Source organism: Porites lutea, chromosome 1 (genome assembly GCF_958299795.1).
Source record: "Porites lutea chromosome 1, jaPorLute2.1, whole genome shotgun sequence".
Taxonomy (NCBI): domain Eukaryota; kingdom Metazoa; phylum Cnidaria; class Anthozoa; order Scleractinia; family Poritidae; genus Porites; species Porites lutea.
Window position 1 is genome coordinate 3,166,555 of NC_133201.1, and position 24,867 is coordinate 3,191,421.

At 38.0% G+C, this 24,867-nt stretch overlaps 2 protein-coding genes across 3 annotated transcripts; both read right to left on the minus strand.

The window, feature by feature from the left end:
* Positions 1 to 272: 272 nt before the first annotated feature.
* Positions 273 to 5,888, minus strand: LOC140934021 (histamine H2 receptor-like). Of its 2 annotated transcripts, none has more exons than XR_012165108.1 (2): positions 5,786 to 5,888; positions 273 to 1,633 (listed from the first exon to the last, which is right to left on the minus strand). XR_012165108.1 is itself a non-coding variant. In XM_073383709.1 (2 exons), the coding sequence occupies exons 1-2, from the start codon at positions 4,480 to 4,482 to the stop codon at positions 735 to 737; spliced, it is 921 nt and encodes a 306-aa protein (XP_073239810.1). In that variant the 5' UTR covers positions 4,483 to 4,528; the 3' UTR covers positions 273 to 734. The 2 variants fall into 2 exon arrangements, 1 of the variants encoding a protein (XP_073239810.1); XM_073383709.1 differs by lacking the exon at positions 5,786 to 5,888 and adding an exon at positions 4,461 to 4,528.
* Positions 5,889 to 19,104: 13,216 nt separating this feature from the next.
* On the minus strand, positions 19,105 to 20,058 carry LOC140934036 (octopamine receptor beta-2R-like). The gene has a single exon (XM_073383722.1). The coding sequence runs from the start codon at positions 20,035 to 20,037 to the stop codon at positions 19,168 to 19,170; it is 870 nt and encodes a 289-aa protein (XP_073239823.1). The 5' UTR covers positions 20,038 to 20,058; the 3' UTR covers positions 19,105 to 19,167.
* Between the last annotated feature and the right edge of the window lie 4,809 nt (positions 20,059 to 24,867).

Genomic DNA, 24,867 nt, shown 5'->3' on the forward strand with positions numbered 1-24,867 from the left:
CAAGAACAGCAAGAAGACAACTCGAAGGGCGACACCTGCTGTTTGGAGAATATTTGCGGAGCTGAATAAAACCTGAACGTGAACTATCGAAGATGAACTTAGCATCGATGGATCGATGGAGGTAAGCATGTTTTAGCTATGGTTTTAAACTAGGAATTATTTCGAATGAATAATCTTCTCTTAAGAGAAACGTTTATAAATCCGAGATCAAGAAAAACACAGTAATAATAACAAACAGGGGTTTTTGACAAAAATATCTTTATTCTGTCCATGGTAAGAGCTTCACATCTTATAACAATTTTTTGAGAGAATACGTGCACCAAGTTTCCTTGAAGTACTTAAGTGCAATCTAAAATGAAATATTTACTCCATTAAACGCCGCAGATAGAGGTAAAACTATCAAATGTCGCCTTTTAATAAGCGCCCCACCAAAACAGAATAATGGGGCGTTTATTCGAGGATAATAGGGAACACCTCGGCACAAATTAGTATCAACACCCTCCAAACAATTAACGATTCCATGTCTCAACAAAAAAAAAATGAAAGAGCGAGACTTTTTAATCTTAGACTGAAAACATCCCTCTGGTTTACGTTTTATTTAGAAATGATTTATGGTAATTTTTGTGATTTTTAAGTGAACACCGCCATCAATGAATGCCGCCCTTGAATGATCGCCGTATCGGAAACGCCGCGGTGTTTCATTGAATATATTATCGAGCAACCTCAGAGGTAAGCTAGTGTCCTTTTAATGCCCTTTTAATGTCACGCTTGAATAAAGCGTAAGCCAGAGGATTTATGGCCGAGTTTAGAACAAACATTGGTATTTTATATTTGAAGTCATTTTTACACGAAAGGTGAGTTGTTTGGTTTCCCCAAATCTGGTCAAACGCACATCGTATGTAAATCGCGCAACAAGCGAGAGCAAAGCCAACCACAACTGCCAACATAACAACTGCTGATTTGTCATATGCGTTGAATTTGAAACCTCCATGGTTGAACCGTAGCTGTTTTGCCAAGATGGCTGATGATCGAGTTTGCTTGCATACAACTGTCACCATGGAAATAAAACAGAAAATTAACATGCAGCTGAAGAAAATCTCGAGGAGGGCAGAACATACGCCAAAGACTATCTTACATGAAGAAATTGTTAAATACAAAACCATGAAAAAGGCAAAAATTACAAGACAAAGAGGGATAACCCAAGAAATTAACGTAAGTTGAATGACACGTCGCGCAGTAATGAAGTTGACGTATTTCATTGGCTTTACAACAGCCGTATACCGATCCAGTGCTAAGCTGCACAGGTTCATTATAGAGGCGTACGCAAAGAGCCACCTTATAAAATCCACCCAGGACGCATAGGGTCGAGGCCAATTGCAGCCATCTCTAATTTCACAGAAGAACAGTGAAGGAAAAGCGAAGGCCCCAACACAGAAATCCGCCACTGCAAGTGAAACGATGAGCGCGTTAGTTTTGGTGCGAAGCTTTCGTTGACTAATCACGAGAAGCACAATGAATCCATTTCCAGTTATCGTCAGAATGGACAGAATCCAGCCAAGAATCCAAAACCATGATTCCATGTTATTATCGGTACAGATCTTTAGCTGAAAGTAGTACGTTATTTTTTGAGTTCCTTGAAAAAGAAAAGTAATGACAATTTTAACCTATACACATCTGGTAACACTTGCGGCGTCGTGAGCTTCTTAACTTACGAGCCGATGATAATAAGCGTATACGTCAATTCATGATTGCTAAGTTGAGACCAATTAGGAGGTTGGTTTCAAATATATGTTGCTCTTGAAATGTAAATGAAGCTCTTAACTCAACGAAAGACCATTTTTTGGAGACTCAGTGTCGCTGCCCTTGGCAATCAACGCTCCGGTATCCGCATCCTTTTTATTTAGTCATGGACCATTCGTTGATAATTTTATATCCGATATTAATTGAAGGAAAACGAACAAAATGAGAGATTAAATTTTTTGCGGCTGACAAAAATTCAATCAACCTTTATGCAAAGAATAGAATTTCGAATCTCCTTCCTATTCTGGTTGGAGACATAATTACATGATATCAATGGAAACTATCTTCTTTTTATTTTTGATAATGCACACTGAGACTAAACATTCTGATTTATGTATTGAGAGAAAAAATAGAGAAAGCTGGCTTATCTTTTCTCGAAGGAGAAAATTCACTAACGAAATGAGCGAATAACTTTTGTTGATACTGGCAACAATTCACTCAACGTTTACGCGAAGCATTCGAATTCGAAATCCTCTACCCCTTTCGGCTGGTAACGTCATAACATGATATTTAGTGGGAGCTATGTTTAGACTAGTGATAATAGTAGACAGAAAGTGAATATACCGAATTCTATATTTGAAGAAAGAACTAAACTAGATAAAGCTGGCTTATCTTATATCTTGTTGTTTGTTCTTAACTTACTGTTAGGCGATTGGAAAGGGATCAAGATATCTTAAACTGAAAAACTAATTCCTAACACCTGGCTACCGATATGAATATGAATTGGGGGATTCGTCCATGTCACAATGGCATAACTTGAAAACACTTAGTCTCATGTTTTTTGAGTTCCAGACGTTTTTTTGGTCTTTATTTGACCCCCCCCAAAAAGTGGCGACAATTTCCCTGCATGATCAGAGTATATACTTCTTAATATATGAACCGAAAGATGATTTTAATGATTTTGTTGCTGGAAATACACTCATTTTTCTTAACTTCGTGATATCTTTATATGAATGACAGCGACGAATCGTAGAAAACATGCTTTTTTTTAACAATTAATAAAAATGGTCTGAAATGGAACATGTAATGTATTTACCATCACGTGCAATTTCTTTTCAGTTTCCGATTCATATCAGCACCACATCAGTCTGTTTTCCTAGTGACTTATCTCAGTGGTAATATAATTGTTCTCCCAGCGAGGATCTTCTCTGCAAACAATACTTGCACGTCAGTCTTTTTTATCTTTGTTTATGTCCCTTTTGTAAAAGAAGGCACAAACCGCCGGGTTAATGACAGTGTTAATTAAAACGAATATCAGTATAGGTCAAGAGTCGTCTCTGCATTGATTTTATATCGAAAAGATTAACTATACTATATCGAAAATATATTCCATAGCAAATTAGAAACAATTCCGCGACAATTGCCATCTTTGCAAATGTCGATTTGTTGTGCTATTAACTGTCAATGCTCAGTGGCTGAATCTTCACTGTTTTGCCACCTTTCCTACTGTACTGATCGGTCTTGTTCGTGTACAACAACAATTTCGATTGAGGAAAAGCAGAATATTAGCATACAACATGAGAAAATCTCAAATAGGAACGGTTAAAGGCTTACTACTAATTTGAACGTATGGCGTGAATGTGAATGCAAAAGAACGATCGTCACAACGCCAAAAGAGATTGCCCATAAGAAAAAATTTCATTTGAAAACCCAAGGACCTGCAGTCATGCAAGTTAAATATTTCAACGGCTTCGCAAAGGCAATGTACCTATCCAATACCAAACTACACAAGTTTGTCAGAGAGGCGCAGCTAAACAGCAGTCTTTATTTATTTATTTTTTTATAAAAAATTGCCACATATCCTTACTGGAATCTAATGTAATATCGTAAGTGGACATGATGGGAATAACTCCCGCTCCAACCGAGAGATCTGCCACTGCAAGTAAATTATAATTCAGTTCGTTTTGGCGCGGAGCTTTCGTCTGGTGGACATAAGGAAGATGCATGGCGAATCTATTACAGGCGATCCAAAGAATGGACAAAAACCAGGCAAGAATCAAAACAACGTGTTTATTTGATAAAGTTTTTAAACCTACTTCATTCGGGATAGGTTGATCGGGTAAAACATAGGAAGAGAAAATTTAAGGCAATTTTGTTAACACCGGTGGTCGCTTTCGACTACTGTACGTTCCTTTTTGAATTAATTAAAACTTATTAACTACAGCGTAAGTCAATTTTGATAAAATCTGCCATACCTGTCATGAAACGCAACTTAACCCTTTTTGTTGTATATTTTTTGTTATCCACGCGTGTTTCAGTAAAAAGTCCAGCCAATATTGCGGTGCTTGACAACATTAATTTAGAGAACTCTTCTGCAAAAGAATAGCACGTTCTTCAACAGCCATTTTGGCTGGCGACGTCACAAGATCGTATTTAGTAGGAATTATGTTTAAAATAATAACTGAGTGGGGTGTTCGATTTAAGACTTGAACGTTCTAAATGATGCAGTTCGAATGTAGATTGTAAAGAAGCTTAAGCTTGGTTATGGCGTTCAATGTTTGTTTGGTTAGTTGGAAACATTTATACGTATGTAGGGTCCAGTGGTGTAAAGATTGGATGAACGAAAATATTGAACTCAGATCGCCCTTTCTATTCTAGCTCTAGAAACTCTGACCAGAAAAACGAATACAACACTAAAACAGAAAAAAAATTCTTAATACCTGAAATGTTCTTTGAGAGCATGCGGCTTTCGCTGAAATCAGTTTCATTAATTTGTACTTGAATAATGTAAATTCACACAACAGCCAATTCAGTTTCACATTTAGACTGGCATAATTGAGCTGGAATATTTTATCCATAGCATTTAAATCGACCAATCAGAAAAACTTCCTGTGTTTCAGGACGTTTTTATTGACGCTAAAAATTTACTGACGGATATTAAACACAGCTGAAATGAGCCAATACTGATACCAAACTGCTTACTAACTAATATTTGAAACCTTTAGTAAATTTGCATTATGATATCAAACTAAATTTAATTCGAGAGCAAATAAAGATATCTCAGTATGGTAAAAAGAGGAAATCGACTCACAGGTGTGCGGTAATTCATCCCTATGTTTTTTTTTTTTTGCATGGTCTTTCATGCTTGTGCCGACTTCGATTTCAAAACAACAACTTTGGCTCATTGTTGGCTTTCACCGTTTAATTATTAAACAATAACAACATGGTTTGAAGCTTTGTTGGTAAATATGAGCAAGTTAGTACTTATGTTTCATGGAAAATTCAATTGTATCAAAACTATAAGCGTTAGAAAGAAAAAGATAGTTCAAATGAGGCCTTTGACTGCTGAAATTATAAACAATAATTAAATTCTGAGCAACAGCGTCATTAGGGATAAGAAAAATGTTTCGCGTGGTAATATACGTAAGTAAAAAGTTGTGTAAAGTAAAATGTGTGAAAAGCGCAAGAATGGGGCAGAATGTATAGGTATCAGAGGTATAAACATATAAACTTGAATAAAATACAAAGATCTAGTGTGCGAGTGTCACAGGACAAAGACATAATGATAGTCTTCAAAACAAAAGGTCCGCAAATTCGTTGCATTCCTCACGGGAGTTTTGGGCTGTCTCAATGTAAATCGAGCAGCCAAAAAAACACTGCTGGTTGACAAAATCTCTCGAATAAATTCTAAAATAAAAGGTCAGCAAATACGTTGCGTTCCTCACGGGAGGTGAGGACTGGCTCAATGTAAATCGACCTGCGAAGAACACGCCGGTTCTGATAAACGTTTGGAGAATACAACCCTATGCCTTGATCAACTACCGCTCAAAATTCAACTCACAAAGGAAAAGAGAACACTGAAAACCTTGGTTCTTAGTCGGGAAGCGAACACGCTACCTCAATGTAGAACAAGCTGGTTCTGAGAAAAATTTGAGCGGAAAACCCTATTTTTTAAAGCTGCTGCTTTTAACGCAATTTATAAAGCAAACCAGCGCATTAATTGCCCTTTCAAACTAGAGATCATATTAAAGCTTGCTCACCTCACCTGTTAGGTCCTCTTGAACAGACAACGAACAGCACACAGTGAATCACCCAATTTACCACTCCAGAAAATACCATAACATACCATAATGCTCTTTGTTTTTCACCCCAAAATTTTGCATAAGCATTGTTATTAGTTTCTCTTGGGGTCATTTTAACTCCCAAGAGAAACTAAAACATTTAATGCTAATATGCAAAATTTTGGGGTGTCAGCATTATTGTGTTTTATTGTATTTTCTGGAGTGGTCAATTTCGGACCGTGAGTTGTAAATACAAGACTATGACGTCACTACCCAAATAGTCTTCAATACCCAAATAATCTTCAATGTAGAAAAGCTGCTCAATGTTTTAAATAAAATTGGTACAGCTGAAACCCTTGCATGCTTAACCGGCAACCGGTAATGTTTACTCTGCTTAGTAGGCTTTTACCGAGAGAAATATAGTTTTCATTAAGAAAAACGCTAATGCCTTCTAATTCTGAAACTCTGCCAAGAGCTTAAAGTGGACAGACAATTTCCCATTTTATATCGTTAAAAGATTAACAATATTGAGAACTAGTTTTTCCCTTAGGATTTAAATTTTTCCACTTTTCTAAGGTAGAAGTGATAAATAGTAAAAGACACTAGTATCCTTAATTGCATGCTTAACATTTTCTTCTTAATGGACTGTTTACAAAGTGGAGCTACATGTACCCACTGTAACGTGATTTGCTTTACTGATAGGATCTACTTTGTTATCATTTTTTGAAGCCGCTCTGCAGATCAGCTTTCTTGTCTCCTTTTTTATGTCTCTCTTGAAGAAAGCGTACGCCCAAGGGTTTATGGCGGAGTTTAAGATCAATATAGGTAATTTATATTTAAAGTCATTACATGGAAGGTTAAGAAAGAGTGATACAAAGCCACAGCGACAGTGAATTCCGTAGCAAATAAGAAACAAAACCACAACAATTGTTGTCATTGTAAAAGCAGATTTGTCGTGCTTATTGAATGTCAGTCCTTTGTGATTGAAACGTAACTGTTTCGCTAAAGCTGCTGCTGATCGATCGTGTTTATATACAGCAAGTACCATTGAGCAGTAGCAGAAAATAACGATGCAACATGACGCGACCTCAAAGAACATCGTTAAAGCATTTATAAAATCCGCGTATTTAATCCTAAACAAAACAAGGAAAAATGTAGTTGTCACAAATCCAAAGGGGATCGCCCAAGAAAGGAATATCATTCGAATCACTCGACGTGGAGTGACGCACGTTACGTATTTTAAAGGCTTTACAATGGCTATATAGCGATCTGTCACCAAGCTGCACAAATTGAATGCCGACGAGTATTCAAAAAGCCATCGTATCAAATCAGGAAGCCAGGACGACCAGGCTCGAGACCATTTACACCCGCCTCCTGAGATCTCGCAGAAGAAGAGAGAAGGAACGACGCCCACACCAACAAGAAAGTCTGCCACAGCAAGCGAAGCTATGAACGCGTTGGTTTTGGTGCGGAGAGGTCGATTGCGGCCAACAAGGGAGATAATGAAGCCATTTTCAGTTATCGTTAGAACGGAAAGAGCCCAGCAAAGAACCCAAAACCAGGTTTCCATACTATGATTACTGCATGATTACTCTTTATCTTGACTACGATCAATACCCTTCCTCAATGAAAGCACCTGTTCTGATTTTACTTAGTGGTATACTGACTTATGCATATATATTAACATATCACTCAACAATTACACTTTGACAACAAGTGAGTCAGCAATTTCACTATACTCCGCCCATTTCTTCACTATCTATTTCAAAGATATTCTTCTTTTAAAAGGAAGACATATAAGCCTGGATATAAAGAGGTACGATTTTATTGGAAATTTTATGTAAGACGATTTAATTTATTTCTCTCTGCAAGTTTTTCCCGAGTATATTTTGATATTAAAGAAGTAGGAAAGCTTTAGTTGAACAGGGCAAAATATGTTAATGTTTTTCTTTTCTTGACGAGCTCAGTTACGATCTATTTTCAACACACACTACGGGGAGGTTTTGATTTAGATTTCATGGACCTGAGGACCGGCTTTGCTTCGTAGTTAGTTAATTATACGTATCATCCATTAAAAAAATGTCTGTAGAATAATTAATATATAGATTTAGCCAGGGCTAAAAGCGGAGCTCCCATTAATAAATTTATGATTTGAATCAAACAATAAACTTGTAATCCACAAATCAGTTAACTTAAAGGCACATATGTGACTTTTTAGGGAAAGCTAAGGCTAAAAATCTTTCATCGAATTGATAGCCGGTATATATACACCCAAAAAATAGCAATCATCGTCGATCACATTTAAGAGCCATAATAGCTCTTGATCACAGTAGATTAGGCCTGGAAAACGAATTCATGGAAAAAACAAATCAGTCCGAATTTTTTGCGTTCGACAAGTCTAAAACCTGTCATCTACACGCTAAAATCTCTCTGCTGTTGTTTGTTGACATAATAGCTTTCGTAAGTTGTAATAAAAAGTTATAAAGGTTCTGTCGAAAAATCTTTTTGCTAAGTTGCTTTGAAATTTCTTTTTTAAAAACCAGTTGCGCGATATAATTGCGCGACGTTGCGCCATGCGATTTCCCGCCAAAAAATCTCTACTTTCCCCTACCCCAAGAGTCCATGCGGACTACTTTCCACTACCCGGAAAGTCCGTACGGACGGACGTACGCTGACGTCATAACCAAAATTTCTCGGATGGGTAGTTTATCTTAGTCATGGTGCTCCGCTCGCGCGCGTTTCGCGCGCGCAAGGAGCTCCGCTATCAAATGATTTATTAATCATGTTTTGAAAACAAAAAAAAAGATCTAAGGGCTCGTGGATTTCTTTTCAATAATTTCTCAAAATATACGTAAGTCCGAGGCTTGAGATTCGTGTTGTAAGACAACTAGTTGCAACCTATTATTTAAAGCCAACAATAAAGCATTATGAACTATTTTTCACATAAGTGTCAGTTTGTAAAGAGTTAGATCACAGCCAGAATTGAACGTATCTGGTGGAAGCGAAGTTAGATAATTAATTTGCAACACGCAAGGGAAAATCAGAAAACATTGATTAGAAAAACACGAGGGGCCGGTGTAGGAGAAAAAATAAATGACTCGACACTATACATACAGTGTGGACAATTGGTAATTACAATTCAGTAAATAGTTTAAAAGCTTCACCGCGGGCGATCTCGGCAATGCCAAACAAACATCCATCCGCTCGGACTGTAACTAAACAGCTTCCTTTCATCAGGGGAACATGTTTTGAGGCCGCTTGCATGCATTGGTTGTTTCAAAAGAATTTTGGAATGCACTTGTAACGGAGACTCGCATACTTTACATATCGGTTCCTGATAAAAAAAGCTACAGACTTTTTTCATTTACTATTTTTAGTACGAACAATTTTATGTCACCCCCAAGAAACGTCATAAAAAGTTTACCTGATCTATGCATTATAAACATACTGGCGTCATACCAATGAGAGCCCAACCAAACTCGGCTTATAATGAACATTTTTCAAGTATCCAGACAAATATCTCAGACTTTTTCTCTTAATTTAGCCAGTTAAGAAGTAGTCTGCTACTGTGTAGCAGACTAGTTAAGAAGGACAACGAACAATTTTGGAAGTAACCCGGATGACGTAAAACGTTAGCGTGATCTGTGCACTGTATGCGTTGTACCAATGAGTCGAGAACCTAGCCGGAGAAGCAGACCGTCTTTCAAAGGTCTCGCCTAATATTCAGTCTGCATCTGACTGAACCGTAAACTGAGAAGGACAGTACTTAGCAAATTAAAGTCACGCGCTATTTTGAACGTTCGCGACAACTAGCCATCACTTTGGCCACCACTGGTTTTCTCCGTAAAGTGACGTCTGAAGAACGCCTGCAGAAATTCCATACTGATGACTTGTCACTACCCAGATCGCGGAGTGCTTCTGATTAGTCGCATCGTGAGGGAAATTTTGCTTCAACCAATCAGGAGCACTATCCAGATGTGGGTTGTGACGCGTCATCAGCATGAAATTTCGACGCTCGTTCCTCAGACCTTATTTCGCGTGGCATGCGTAGCAGGCGCTTGGAAGTAGTGGGCGCAACGATCGTGTCTCCCTCACGAGCGCCCGTTCTTTCTTACGACCACTTCCTCCAAGCGCCTGCTACCCAGGCTATATATTCGCGTAACCTGTACACAGACGTTGTTTTATTTTTCTTTTCGTTGTTTTCGAAAACATCGGTGTGTGCGGAGAGCGAGAAAGAAAAATGAAGAACGTCTGTAGACATCTTTGGGAAAAAAGAGGTTTATTTTAAAGTTTCTCCCCCATGTCAACGCCTCATCATCATCACCTACGCGTTCGCAGTACCAATTAAATTGAACCAATGATATTGGAGATATAAATTGCTAAGTATTTTAGAACATTTTAAAAATGACACCCGGACTCGCGTGTTTGTTTAAGCATGTCTTGTCACACTGCTTCAACGCCGAAAAAGCCGGCTAAAAGAGGTCCGAAGCCGAAACAAATCGAACCATCGGATTATTGTAGGATATTAACACCTTCCCGTAAAGCTAGAGAGAATCTGTTTATTGAGAGTGTTCGTCAAGGCGTTATTAACAAAACGAAAGTTGGCGGACGATTAAAGAGATCTTGGTTTTACAGTTTCGCAAACAGAAGATAAGTCAAGTAGGTCAGGGTTTGTTTGCCTTGCAGTAATAAGGTTAGAAGCACCTGGGCTCGATTTTCTTTTATTAAAACCAATGCTTCAACTTGATCATTGATAATGTCCGCAATGGCGATGCAACTAATACTACGTTCTTTTCTCTTTGTTTGAGTTTCACTGCCGCGAACAACTGGTGAATTAAAATTTTCCCAAAACCCGTGGTAAGAACGGCCACAACATCCTCTTGCTCCAGTAAACCTAAAACAGCCTGGCGCGCTCGTCTTTGAGCACGCATTTGCTTGAAAACCGTGCCAAACAGTCGTCAAATACGCTTTCCATAGTCTATACTCTGATACAAAAGATATGGTCAGCATAGCCAATACAAGCTCAGTATGACTGCATCCGGCGGCGCTTTCAATTGATGTTTTTTTAATGCAAATTACAATAGTAAGTTAGCGCCTCCAGGCGATGACAAACGTTTCTACTTGCATGACGTTAGCGGAATGAGTCGTTGACATGATGATGACAGGGTAATCGCCGTTCAGCCAATGCTAATTTGTTTTTACTGGGAAAAGCAAGTTTCGGTTGTTCCCAAAGATGTCTGCAGACCGTCCATTTTCTTCTTCCCCCACCCCTACCCCCTTGCACTGGCGGTCAATAAATCCCCCGCGGTTTTTTGTCGCGCGCGCTCGACGGACTTTGAAGAGAAAGTAGACGGTCTGTGAACAGGGGAAACCAGTGATGGTATCGCTAATGTCTGTTTTCTTAGGGCTAATTATCAGTTGTCGCAAACGTTTATTGCGGTGTGCTTTTAATTTATAGAGCAAACCAAGGTTTCTTGAGTTTGTGCTTAACTTGAAGTCAAGACCTTAGATATCTTTCTCTATATCTCTAAAACATATTTGTCCTTGTAATTTAGTTTTCAAAAACAGCTAATAATAATTATTACAGAAAATGTCTATTGTTTGATTGACAATTTATATGCCTAAAACACTGTCGGAGTTGGCTGGCAGTATGGGATCAAACTGTTAAATGACGATAAGGGAAGGTATCTATTAAATGACTTGTAACAATAGAACCAATTTTCGAGTCATTAAATCTACTATTGGCTGGGAGGCATTAACTCTAGAGTTCATCTTCTCCTTTACGCGCATTTTATCATATACCATGATATGAAAATTTGCGCGATATTATTATTGAAAAAAACTGTCGAAACTGTGCCTACGGGCTTATGAGGATTTAACACTTTTTGATTTCTAAACTTAAAAACTGTAAACTCAAAACTTGCATTTTTAATAGTTATTGATTTTGTAGTTTCTCCCTGGTTTTTCGGCAAATCAATTTCTTAATGATCTCCTTCTTTATGTCCCTCTTGAAGAATGCATATGCCCAAGGGTTGATGGCAGAATTCAGGACTAACATAGGTATTTTATAGACTTTATCATTACAACGGGGATAATGTAGAAGTGATACTAAACTGCAGCGCAAATATATTCCATAGCAGACAAGAAACACGACTATTACAATCGCCATCATTATTATTGCTGATCTGTCCTGACTTCTGACTGTCAAATCTCTGTGGTTGAACCGTAGCTGTTTTGCTAAGGTGGCTGACGATCTATCATGTTTATATACGACAAGTATCATAGAGGAAAAGCAGAATGTTAGAAAGCAGCATGAAAAAATCTCCCAAAACATCGCAAATATGTTAACAAAATTCCGCTTAACGGGAGCAGGTAAGAAAAATGACGTTATGACAAATCCCACAGGGATTGCCCAGGAAACAAAAATCATTTGGATAACACGACCTCGGCTCATAAAATTTAGATACTTTAAAGGCGTAACAATCGCCACGTAACGATCCAGAACTAAACTGCACAAGCTTGTCACAGATGCGTAGCCGACCAGCCATCGTATTCGATTGATATTACATCTTAAAGACGATCGCGAATCGTCGCTAGTTTTGACGATTTCGTAGAAAAACTGTGAAGGGAAAACGCTAGCCCCTACACCGAGATCAGCTACTGCAAGAGAAATGATGAAAGCATTGATTTTAGTGAGGAGCCGTCGTTTGCTGCAAACAAGAAAAATAATGGAGCCATTTCCAGCCGCCGCCACAATGGACAGTGTCCAACCAAGAATCGTAAACCAAGTTTCCATTCAAAACTTGAGCTTGGAGCTGATCGAATACTGAAGGGATATTTTTTTGTTTCTAAACGAAGGTATCTGACACTGGCTTTTTTTCAGCACCTCAACTGGAAATTTAAAAACAGTCTCTGCTATTTCTGGTTAAAGGCAGGAGGTGCGACTAAAAGTAAATGGGATCCACCAGTCTGTTCACGGCGATTCTTCATCCAAACTGAATCCAAATCAAGTTACAATGTCATGATCGTCAAACATGAACTCTAGCTGAAAGCTTTAAGTTCGCGTTGATTGAGGTCGTCGATCGGAAGGAAAGGTAAGGATATCTTATGAACATCTGGTAACGTTTGCGCTTTATCTTAAGAACATAATTTACCATATATGCGTCAATGAATGACCTGACAATCATTGCTTAGATGGCTGTAGGACAGCAAATTGCATTAAGACCAATTAAAAGGGTCAGTTTAAAAGAAGCTCTCGTTTAACTCAACAAATAAATAAATAAGCCAATAAGGAAATAAGCCGCTCTGTATTTTTTTTTCTTGATTCACTTGCTGTGAAATCTAATAACCGATATTAATTGAACGATTAAACCTTTGTTCAATGCCTACAATAAACAAACGTTTATGCAAAGCGTGGAAATTCCCGCCCCTTTTTGGCTTATGTCGTCATTAAATGTAATTTAGGGGCAATTTTACGGTGATCAGTTCAAGCGCAGATCCACACAGATTTCCACCGTTTTACCAAAATCGGTCAGATTTTTCATAGTAAATATAATTAATTTTTAATAATAAAAAACTCTCCAAGCTGCAATCTTGCTCCATATCCAACATACAACATGGAAGTTTACCTTGATGAAATAATCCGCCGATTTGCAAAGATCACCCAAGGAGAATGAAACTGACAAATATCCTATCTGAATGACTTAGAAACCCAGCAAAGGGGACTTTTGGGAGTTAAAATCCGAAAAATTTCACGATACGTGGCGCATAGCCCGGACCCTCCCTCCCTTCTCAGAAGCTTGCACCTTCGGCTCTAGTTTAGGAAATCGGTCAGTATTTATCCAAGATCCGCGCCTGCAGTTAGTGACAAAACACAAAAAAAAAAAAATAGAAAAATTAGAGGGGTAGCTACCTTCTACTCTACTTGTAACTGAAACTCTTAATTCAACGAATAGCAAATTCGTGGAGACTTGAAACCGTTTGTGTTATCAGACGCAACAAGCCTCTCTGCAGTTATTTTGTCATGGTTCAACTATTGAAAATGAAGAAATCATAAAGAAGCCTTAAAAAAAAAATTCAGGACTCAACTATTGTTGATTCTGATGACTAATGCCGGGAGACTAAAAGATCGAAACAAACAAACAAACAAATAGACAAATAACCAAAACTTGTCCTTTGGACTTCGTAATCATGGGATATGAAATTCTTGCTCCTGCCAAACATGCCCTGGTCGTTCAAAAGATGGTTAGCGCTATCGATCCACCACATGAATCATTATCCAGTGGATAAGAATTAGGAAAACCAATTGCGCTATATATCCAGTGAACACAGAAAGTCGAACATCAGCACCGGACGTTCACAGCTGTTCGTTTTTATACTTTAGCATATTAAAAATTACAACCTTACGGCAAATTGAGCACATGTCAATGTACGAAAAAGCTGCTCAATGGTTTATTAAATAAAATTGGTACAGCTGAAACCCATGCATGCTTAACCGGCAATGCAACCGGTAATGTTTACTCTTACTATTTATTAATAGGTTTACCCAAAGAAATATAGTTTTCATTAAAACGCTAATGCGCCTCTTCGAAGAATCCTGAAACTGTGCCAAGAGCTTAAAGTGGACATTCTCCCATTTTATATCGTTAAAAGATGAACAATATTGAAAATTTTCCCCTTAGCATCTAAATTTTGCTTCTTTTCTCTGTTTTTTGAGGTATGACATACTTGGGCGATCCCCTTTGGATTTGTGACAACTACATTTTTCCTTGTTTTGTTTAGGATTGAATACGCTGGTTTTATCAATGCTTTAACGATGTGACATAAATAGTAAGAGACACTAGTATCCTCAATTGTTTGACATTTTCTTCTTAATGGACTGTTTACAAAGTCGAGCAACATGTACCCACTGTAACGTGATTGGCTTTACTGATTAGGATCTACTTTAATTGTCATTTTCGAAGCCGCTCTGCAGATCAGCTTTCTTGTCTCCTTTTTTATGTCTTTCTTGAAGAAAGCGTACGCCCAAAGGGTTTATGGCGGAGTTTAAGATCAATATAACCTGAATATAAGTAATTTATATTCAAAGTCATTATATGGAAGGCTGAGAAAGAGTGATACAAAGCCACAGCGACAGTGAATTCCGCGGGAACAAATAAGAAACAAAACTGCAACAATTGTCGTCATTGTAAATGTAGATTTGTCGTGCTTATTGAATGTCAGTCCTTATGTGATTGAAACGTAACTGTTTCGTAGCTGCTGATCGATCCTATTTATATACAGCAAGTACCATAGCTCTTTAGTGAAGCCATTTTCAGTTATCGTCAGAACGGAAAGAACCGAGCCAAGAACCCAAAACCAGGTTTCCATACTATGATTACTTTATCTTGGCTACGATCAATACTCCTAACGAGAAAATGAAAGCACCTGCTCCGATTTTACTTAGTGTTGTACTGACTTATGCATATATATCACACAATAATTACACTTTGACAACAAGTGAGTCCAATGCGGTCAGCGGTCAGCGGTCAGCGATGATGATGGGGGCGTCTTTTGAATTTGGCTAGTTTAGTGTTATTTGTTGCGTTTTTTGTGTGTTTAAATAATTTAGTTTTTCGTGTAAGAGTTCCTGTTCAAAAACGCACTTAAAAAATATGATCTTGCTCAATATAGACTTATGTGCGTGTGTATGTGTGTGCGTGCGTGTTTGTGTTTCAATGAATAACAAAGCTATAATAGAATAAAGTCAATCTTGTTAAAGGACCATAATTAGTTTTACTATCACGTGCCCTTCTCCATTCTAATTTTTCTCTTTTTTTTCTTACGTCCACGTAGTTTAAACAACGTTGTACTAATTAATATTGTACAACTAATGTATTACAACTATAGGGTGGAGTAAAAATTAAATACAAATACAAATACAAGCGAGTCAGCAATTTCTCTAAACAGACTGTTTATAACTACTATATGTGTTTCAATGATATTCTCTTCTTTTAAAAGAAGGACATATTAGGAGGTATGCCATCATTGGAAATTTTGGTTCTCTGTGCAAGTTTTTCCCGAGTATATTTTATTATTAAAAAGCTTTCGTTGAATTATTTGTGGCGATCAGGGCAAAATATGTTAACGTTTTTCTTTTCTTGACAGGCTTGTACGATCTATTTTCAACACACACTACGGGAGGTTCTGAGTTTAGTTCTGGATGAGGACCGGCTTTGCCTGGTAGTTAGTTAATTACTCATACGTTAAAAGAATACCTGCGGAATAATTATCAAATGATTTATTAATCATGTTTTGAAAAAGAAAAGAAAAAGAAAACAAAAACAAAAACAAAAAAGATCGAAGGGCTCGTAGATTTCTTTTCAAAATATAAGCAAGTCAGGCTTGAAATTCCTGTTGTAAGACAGCTAGTTGAAACCCATTATTCAAAGCCAACGATAAAGCTTTATGAAATTTATATGATTACACTTGATCAGTTTGTATAGAGTTAGATCCCAGCCAGATTTGAACGTATTTGGTGAAGGCGAAGTAGATAATTAATTTGCAACACGCAAAGGGAAGTGCAGAAAACATTGATTATAAAAATATAACGGGAGTAGAAGAAAAAATAAATGACTCGATAGTTGGTAATTACAATTGAGTTTAAATAGCTTCGCAGCAAGCCAACAAAATCCATCCAGGCGAACCGTAACCAAACAGCCTCCTTTAAAGTAGCAAAGACTTTCAACAGAGAAGCAAACTTATTTTGAGGCCGCTTGCATGCATTGGTTGTGTTACAAGAGTAGTGGAATCCATATATAGAGGACACTCGTTTACATATAGTGTTCTGACAAAAAGCTCAGGCTTTTTTTTAATTTACTATTTTTTAATATAGGACAATTCAGCGTAACCCCCAAACAGTACGTCATACAACGTTTACCTGCCTGTCGATCTGTGCACTGTAATCTATAGAAGCGTCGTACCAGTGAGAGCCTAACCAAACGTACGGGCATTTTCCCCAGAAGATCTCAGACTATTTTTCTTAATTTAGCCACTTAATAAGGACAACGTACAATTTTGGAAGTAACCCGGATACCAGAGAACTGAACCTAACAGGAGAGGCAGACCGTCTTTCAAAGCCTAGTCTTGCCTTGTATTCAGTCCATCTGACTGAACCGTAAACTGAGAAGGACAAGTAGCATAGCAAAGTCACGCGCTATTTTGGATGTTCGCGACAACTAGCCACCACTGTTTTTCCCTGTAAAATAGTGAGTTTACGCAACAGGACGGCAGGAAGAACAGGACAGCAAAACGCTTAAGTATGACAAACGTGACGGGGCTATAACTTGCGAGTTTTGTCCGGAATTCACTTAACTTTGATGTTTTTTGCTCTTCTACAAAAAGATCTGTTTAAAGGAATGTGAAATTTGGCAGAAGGTTTTTTGAAACAAGAGTATTGTCACGCTTGTCACACAAGGTTTGCTGTCGTCCTTTTTTTCCTTTCCCGTCCGGTTGCGTAAGCTCACTAATAACGTCTGAGGAAGAGCTGCAGCAATTCTATACTGATAACGTGTCACTACCCAGATCTGCATAGCGCTTCGATAGGGAAATTTTGCTTCAACCAATCAGAAGCACTATCCAGATCTGGGTTGTTATACGTCACCAGCATAGAATTTCTACGCTCGTTCTTCGCGGGCAAACCGGTGGTGGCGTGGCAAATGTCTGTTTTCTCAGGCTTATCAGCTGAAACAAACGTTAATTACGATGTACTTTTAATTTATAGAGCAAACAAGGTTTCCTGAGTTTGTGCTTACCTTAGAGCGGTTTTCATTTGAGTGTCGAAAAGTAATTGGTTTTGCACTTTCTACACGATGCGATTGGCTTAAAAGATTCGCGCCACCTTTTCATCCAATCAGAAGTAAAACCAAAGCCAATTGTGACGCGCTCGCATGCATTTTCCCGCGCTTTGCGTCAGCCACATGTAATTACTTCGAGTTTTGATTGGTTCAATGTATTGTCTGTGTCCTATGTGATTGGCCAGAGTAATTACTTTGGTTTTGGTTTTACGACACTCAAACGAAAACCACTCTAAAGTCAAGACCACAGACATCTTTCTCTGCCCAGTCCTCAACACGTCACATTTGTCCCTTTCAAAGTCCGCTTAATAATTATTACAGAAAATGCCTACTGTTCGATGTCTTATCTGCCAAAAACACTGTCTGAGTTGCCTGGCAGTATGGGATCAAACTGTTAAAATAATGATAAGGGAAGGTATTAATTTTAATGAAATATAACAATAGAAAGAATTTTCGACTCATTGCTGCTAGGCATCAGCCGGCAGCAGACCATATTCTTGAGCGATTTGAGATTTTTGGTTCAATGGTTCAATGGTTCAATCTGTGACTGCAGCGCTGTGCAGTCAGCGGTTTAAGCAAGTGCTCAGCTGCCGCGCCGCTTTGTTTCTTAGGAGCAACCCGCCATTTTGTTTTGTTCTCGTGTGTGCAGAAATCGTAGTCCATCGGATGTTTATTGTCTTTTTAAACGGCCTAAACAGTGAGAACAGTTCAAAAAGTATTGTACGGAAAATCTTTTTGGTTCATTTTTTTATTCTAGATTAGTTATAGCGAGTATTCTTTTGTCACACAAATTGTTATCTCGGGAATCAGGATTGTAAGTTACATAAGTGAACGCACTGAACGGCATGTATGTGTGCTGTACGTCTACCTGACCTGTGAATAAACAAGTTTTGGCCCAACTCTTCTCGTCGTGTGTGACGGGAGGACAGCCACACAATCGATTGTTCGATGAAGAAACAGCCTATCAGCACTGCTGTTGTTTTAGAATTTATTGAATTATTAAAATGAATTACAAAATCATATTGAAGCTTTAGCGAGTTATCTGAACGTAAGCATATTTGTCATTGTGATCGGTTCATTTTTTATATTTCGCTCTGAGTGTTTCATAATTCCAACAAGTCTAAGTTATTGACTTTAATTAAAATTTCATTTGTTCAACTGTTTTAAATTTACGTGTTGTCTTTGTCCTATTCGCATTGCAACTAACGGCAGCACTTCCCTTCTCAATGAGAACTTCTAGTTTTTAAATATACTATTGGCTGGGAGGCGTTAACTCTAGAGTTCATCTTCTCCTTTACGTACATTCGATAATATGCAATAAAGAGTGCAAATTTGCGTGTTTTTTACGTTATAGGTAATAAAATTATTATTATTCTTATTATTTTTATTATAAGACAAAACTGTTGAAACTGTTCCTACGGGCTTATGAGGATTTTTACAGGAGGATTTAACATTTTGTGATTTTTTAACTTAAACAACAGTTACTGTAAACGCAAAGTATTAACAAAAATCTTGCTTTTTTAAAATAAAAGTTATTGATTCTGCAATTTCTCCCTGCAGGTTTTTCTGCAAATCAATTTCTTAATCATCTCCTTCTTTATGTCCCTCTTGAAGAACGCATAGACCCAAGGGTTGATGGCGGAATTCAGGACTAACACGGGTATTTTATAGACTTTATCATTACAACGGGGATGATGAAGAAGTGATACCAAACTGCAGCGCAAATATATTCCATAACAGACGAGAAACAAGCCTATTACAATCGCCATCATTGTTACTGCTGATCTGTCCTGACTGCTGACTGTCAAATCTCTGTGGTTGAACCGTAGCTGCTTTGCTAAGGTGGCTGACGATCTATCATGTTTATATACGACAAATATCATAGAGGAAAAGCAGAATATTAGAAAGCAGCATGAAAAAATCTCCCAAAACATCGCAAATATGTTAACAAAATTGCACTTAACTGGAGCAGGTAAGAAAAATGAAGTTATGACAAATCCTACAGGGATTGCCCAGGAAACAAAAATCATTTGGATAACACGACCTCGGCTCATAAAATTTAGATACTTTAAAGGCTTAACAATCGCAACGTAACGATCCAGAACTAAACTGCACAAGCTTGTCACAGATGCGTAGCCGAACAGCCATCGTATTAGCCGTAGAATGATGATGTTCTTACATTTTGAAGACGAATTGTGGCTAGTTTTGACGATTTCGGAGAAAAACACTGAAGGGAAAACGCTAGCCCCTACACCGAGATCCGCTACTGCAAGAGAAATGATAAAAGCGTTGGTTTTAGTGAGGAGCCGTCGTTTGCTGCAAACAAGAAAAATAATGGAGCCATTTCCAGCCGCCGCCACAATGGATAGTGTCCAACCAAGAATCGTGAACCAAGTTTCCATTGAGGAGAACAAGACAACTTCAGCTTAACGGCGATTCTTCATCCAAAAACCCATGTTGTGATCGTTGAACGTAACTTTAGCTGGAAGCTTTATACGCTCACGTTAAACTCCTTCATCGGGAAGAAAGGTAAGGATATCTTATAAACTTCTGGTAACAAGGTTTGCGCCTTATCTTTAGAACATAATATACGGTATGCCATTTGATATATATGTCAATTTATGATAATCATTGCTAAATAGGCTGTAGGACAACAAAAGCATTTATTTAATAATAGACCAGTTAGAAGGGTCTGTTTAAAAGAAACTCACGCTTTACTCAACGGAAAACAATTTTCTGGAGTCTTCATGCAGGATCCTGTTATTAAATGCAATTAAGCCGCTCTGTTTTATTTTTTCTTGATTCACCTGTTTTGAAATCAATAGCCGCTATTAATTGAGCGATAAAAACTTTGTTGAATGTCTACAGTAAATAAACTTTTATGCAAAGCGTTGAAATTCCCGTCCCTTTTTGGCTTGTGTCGCCATTAGATGGGATTTAGGGGCAATTTAGGCCAGTAAAGTGACAAAACGCAAAAAGCATTAAGAACAATTAGCTAGATCGTTTTCAGCTTCGTTCTACTTTACTGGAATGAACTTGTTCTCAGTTAACTCTGCGAAAGGCAAATTCGTGGAGACTTGAAGCTCCAACCTGTTATCAAACGCAACAAGCCACTCTGTCTCATTTTGTCATGATTCAACTATTGTTAATTCTGATGACTAATGCCTGGAGACTTAAGGATCGAAAAAAAAAGCAAGAAAAAAAAAAACCAACAAACAAACAAAAAACGAAAAGTTCGTTCATTAATGGACTTCGTAATCATGGAAAATGAAATTCGTACTGCTTCTAGACGTCTCCCTCGATGTCCCGGTTGTTCAAAATATGTCCATAGCGATATCTATCAGGGCCCAGTTTTTCAAACGTTGGATACCGCTATCCATCGGATAAATTACTACCCAGCGGATAAGTAATACGAAAACCAATTGCGGTAGGAAGATGATGAATCCATTTCCAGCTATCGTCAGGATAGACAGAATCCAACCAAGAATCCAAAACCATGATTCCATTTTCGTTATTTGAAAATGACCTTCTTGATAATCTGATAGATCGAACTATTTCTTGTTTTGCGAAATTCAAATTATTTTCTGATCGAAAACACCGGCTACATATACTAAAAAACATAACAGTTATGGAAATGGTTGCCTCTAAACCAATAAATAACAGTTTAGTTTCATACCGTGGTGGTCTTAATGTATACGTAAGGATATAGCATAAAGTTAATTGTTAATGGCAGAGCAATCTTCTGAATATTCAACATCTGCTGTGTCATTATTTAAAGAAAAGAAACTTTTAATTCCCTCTTGCGTACACAGAAGACTGTTGAGACTGTCACAGTTAAAACCTATCCAAAAAGTTCTTTTTAGTTTGCATTTTAATAGTTCTGTGGTTGTCAGCTTTCGTCACATCTCAGGGACCGCGGAGCAAGGTGAAAAGTGGGAGGGCTGACAATTGAAAATAATTTTTCCATATTGAACATCGAAAAAAGGAATAAAGATTCATTGCAAGAAAAGACGCGATTACAATGTTAGTATAGAAAATACTACACTGAAGTGATCTGAAAAATTTCTAACTATGGTTCACTGTTCAAGTAATGTAATTCTTCTTGCCATCGAATATTTCATTGATTCGAAAAGAGAAAGACACAAAATATAAAACTTTTATCAACTCAAAACAACTACTCACCTTCGTTTGGCTTGAAAAAGCTAGTAATTTTCTTCATTTCGTCTGATAAAACTGATAAAAAAATCTGCCGGAGCTGGAAGTACAAAACACACTGCCGAACGAAGCGAAGGGGTGGCCAAGGGATGGCGTTTGATCAAGGGGCAAGTCGGCCCCAGGGCACAATTACCGCGAAAAGTAAAGCACAGGAGTCCCACAAAATGCCTGGCCTTTGAAATTAAAGAAAATACAGAGAATATAGCGGAATATAGACGGGAAAATACTTGTTTCAAGTCTTTTTTTTTATTTTAATTTTTTTCCTTGTCAGCGCAAAAAGTAGGGGCGGGGGCGTAAAAAAGTGGTGGGGCCGCGGCCCTACCAGCCCCTCCCCCTCCGCGGTCCCTGCATCTAATTTGCAACGAAATTTTAGTTATGACCCTAAGTCAACGCCAAATTAATTATTAAATAATATGCAATAGCAATCGCCTACCCAGCCAATTTAGCCGAATTTATTATATTATATTCTCAAAGTTGACCTTCTTGAAAGAGATCTAGGCCAATGAAATGCGGTTTGTCTGAGTACTTCCTTTTGTTCTATTTCAGTGCTTACTTTCTAGTGCGGTTATTTTTTACTCGTTGATAGTGGTCAGAAGCTTGCATCACTTTATTCCGGGACAAGAGGCCTTTAAAAACTGACTAGGCACTTGGAGCAGGTGCATACAATAAACCTACAGGTAAATCAAAGCGTCATAATTACCTTACTGGTGTTGCTAATTAAAAATGGTTTCCGAGTGATAGTTTATCTCTTAGTTATACTCAAAACTGAGTATGCGACCCTCCTTATAGGGGGCTGATCAGTGTAACAATGAGTGTCCTAGCATGGGTGATTTAAATTAAAGAAGGCTTCGCCTTTCTGTTTAGTTTCGTGTAGTTTGCTGCGTGTAAGTTCTAGCGCCGGAAATAAAATGAACGTCGTTAGGGGTCAGATTGATAGTAATGTATACGTAGTGAAACGGGAGTAAGAGAAAGAAAAGGAAAGCAATGCCTGCTGTTTATCTGATTGCCAACGTCTTTCTTTGCCCTGAAACTGTTGACACCATGCATAACCAGAACTTATGTGATCGCTTAAGTTATTGGCATGTTGAGGATAGACAGCCGGAAATGACAGCCGAAGTTCATACAAACATAACAAGAATGTTTTGCAACATTATTTATCATGAATATTAATTAACAACTAGTGATAAAAATTTGTTCCCACTAGAAATAAAGATGACGTTTTTTTTTCTAACTGATAACTTCGATATGTAATCTTCAAGTCTTCTGTCTTTTCCTGAAAATAATGGTCTCAAACCATAACCACTAACCCGCTCACCTCCCTTCATACGAAAGTACTAAAATCCACAAGTTTCAGCTACCTATGTGCACAACCAGTTGCTTTAACGGCCTTAAGTTCCTTCGTGAAATCCCCTTCTCATCACCGACTACGCATATCATTTACTGGGTTAAAATTTTTCCCTTACTTTCCATTCTCTCTTTTCTGAAAAACGATGCTCGTGCACTTATTTAAAAAGGCTATTAGTTGTGTGTATGGTTGAACTTTTGCCTGTAATTACGTTAATTACTAATTTATCCTTACAGTCTGGTCATTTCCCTGAAGTATGGAAAGAAGCAATAGTAACACCTTTATTGAACGAAGAAGTGTGGATCTGACTCGTCCAATTTTAAGAGTCTACGTCCTGTCAGTAATCTATCCTATATTTCCATGCTGACGGAGAGTGCTGTTGCTGATCAGATTCAGTCGCACTTGGCTAAGAATAATCTGTATCCAGTGTTCCAGTCTGCATACAGGAAACTTCATAGTACGGAAACAGCTTTGGTGAAAGTTCACAATGACATTCTGACAAACATGAACACGTATCATGTGACTCTCCTCGTTCTGTTAGACTTGAGCGCCGCCTTCGATACTGTCGACCCTAGTATTTTGTTAACACGTTTAAGATCAAAGCTGTGTCTGAATGGAGCTGCTCTTTCGTTGTTCTGCTCTTATCTATCGGGAACAACACAACGAATATCTGTTCAGGAAGCGCTTTCAAATGTATTTTATCTTCGTTATGGAGTTCCCCATTGATCATGCCTAGGTCCCCTTTTGTTTAACATATATTCAAGCAAAATCTTTGACATTGTCGGTCGTCACCTTGCAAAAGTTCATTTTTATGCAGATGACTCCCAGCTTTATTTATCGTTCAACCCAAGCTGTGCTTTTAGTCAAGATGAGGCAATTAGATCAATGGAAACCTGTATCTGGGACGTTAAGCAGTGGATGACCTCGGACAAACTTATGCTTAATGACGACAGAACCGAATTTGTTGTTACAGCATCACGACATCTATTGAAAAAGGCTGCTGTTAACACTATCAGGGTAGGGGGTTGCGATGTAAGCAAAATGTCTGTTGTGCGGAATTTGGGTGCGTGGTTCGATGATCAACTTACTATGGCCGCACACATAACCAAAATATGAAGTGCTGCTTTGTATCACTTGCGCAACATTACACGCATAAGAAAATACCTTTCAACGGATGAAGCTGCGACTCCTATCCACTCTTTTGTTAGTATCCGAATATACTACTGTAATAGTCTGTTATATGGTGTGCCTAAGTGACATATTGACAATTTGCAGAGAGTTCAAAACGCAGCCGCCTGCAGACTTGTCGTTATGCAGGGCAAATTTTGCCATAATTTACCCCAGTGCTCCATCAGCTGCCTTGGCTTCCTGTCTCATTTCGTATTAATTTTAAGACTTTACCTTTAACTTTCAAAGCCATTCATTTTGTGGATTACAAGTTTATTGTTTGATTTAAAATATAAATTTATTAATGGGAGCTTCGCTTTTATCGCTGGCTAAATCTATATATCTTTTGTCTGGCAGGCATTAACTTTAGAGTTCATCTTCTCCTTTACGCGCATTTGATAACATACATGTACATCAAGAGTGAAAATTTGCGCGTTAATATAAATATTTAGTCACAGCTAAAAGCGAAGCTCCCATTGATAAATTTATAACTTAAATCAAACAA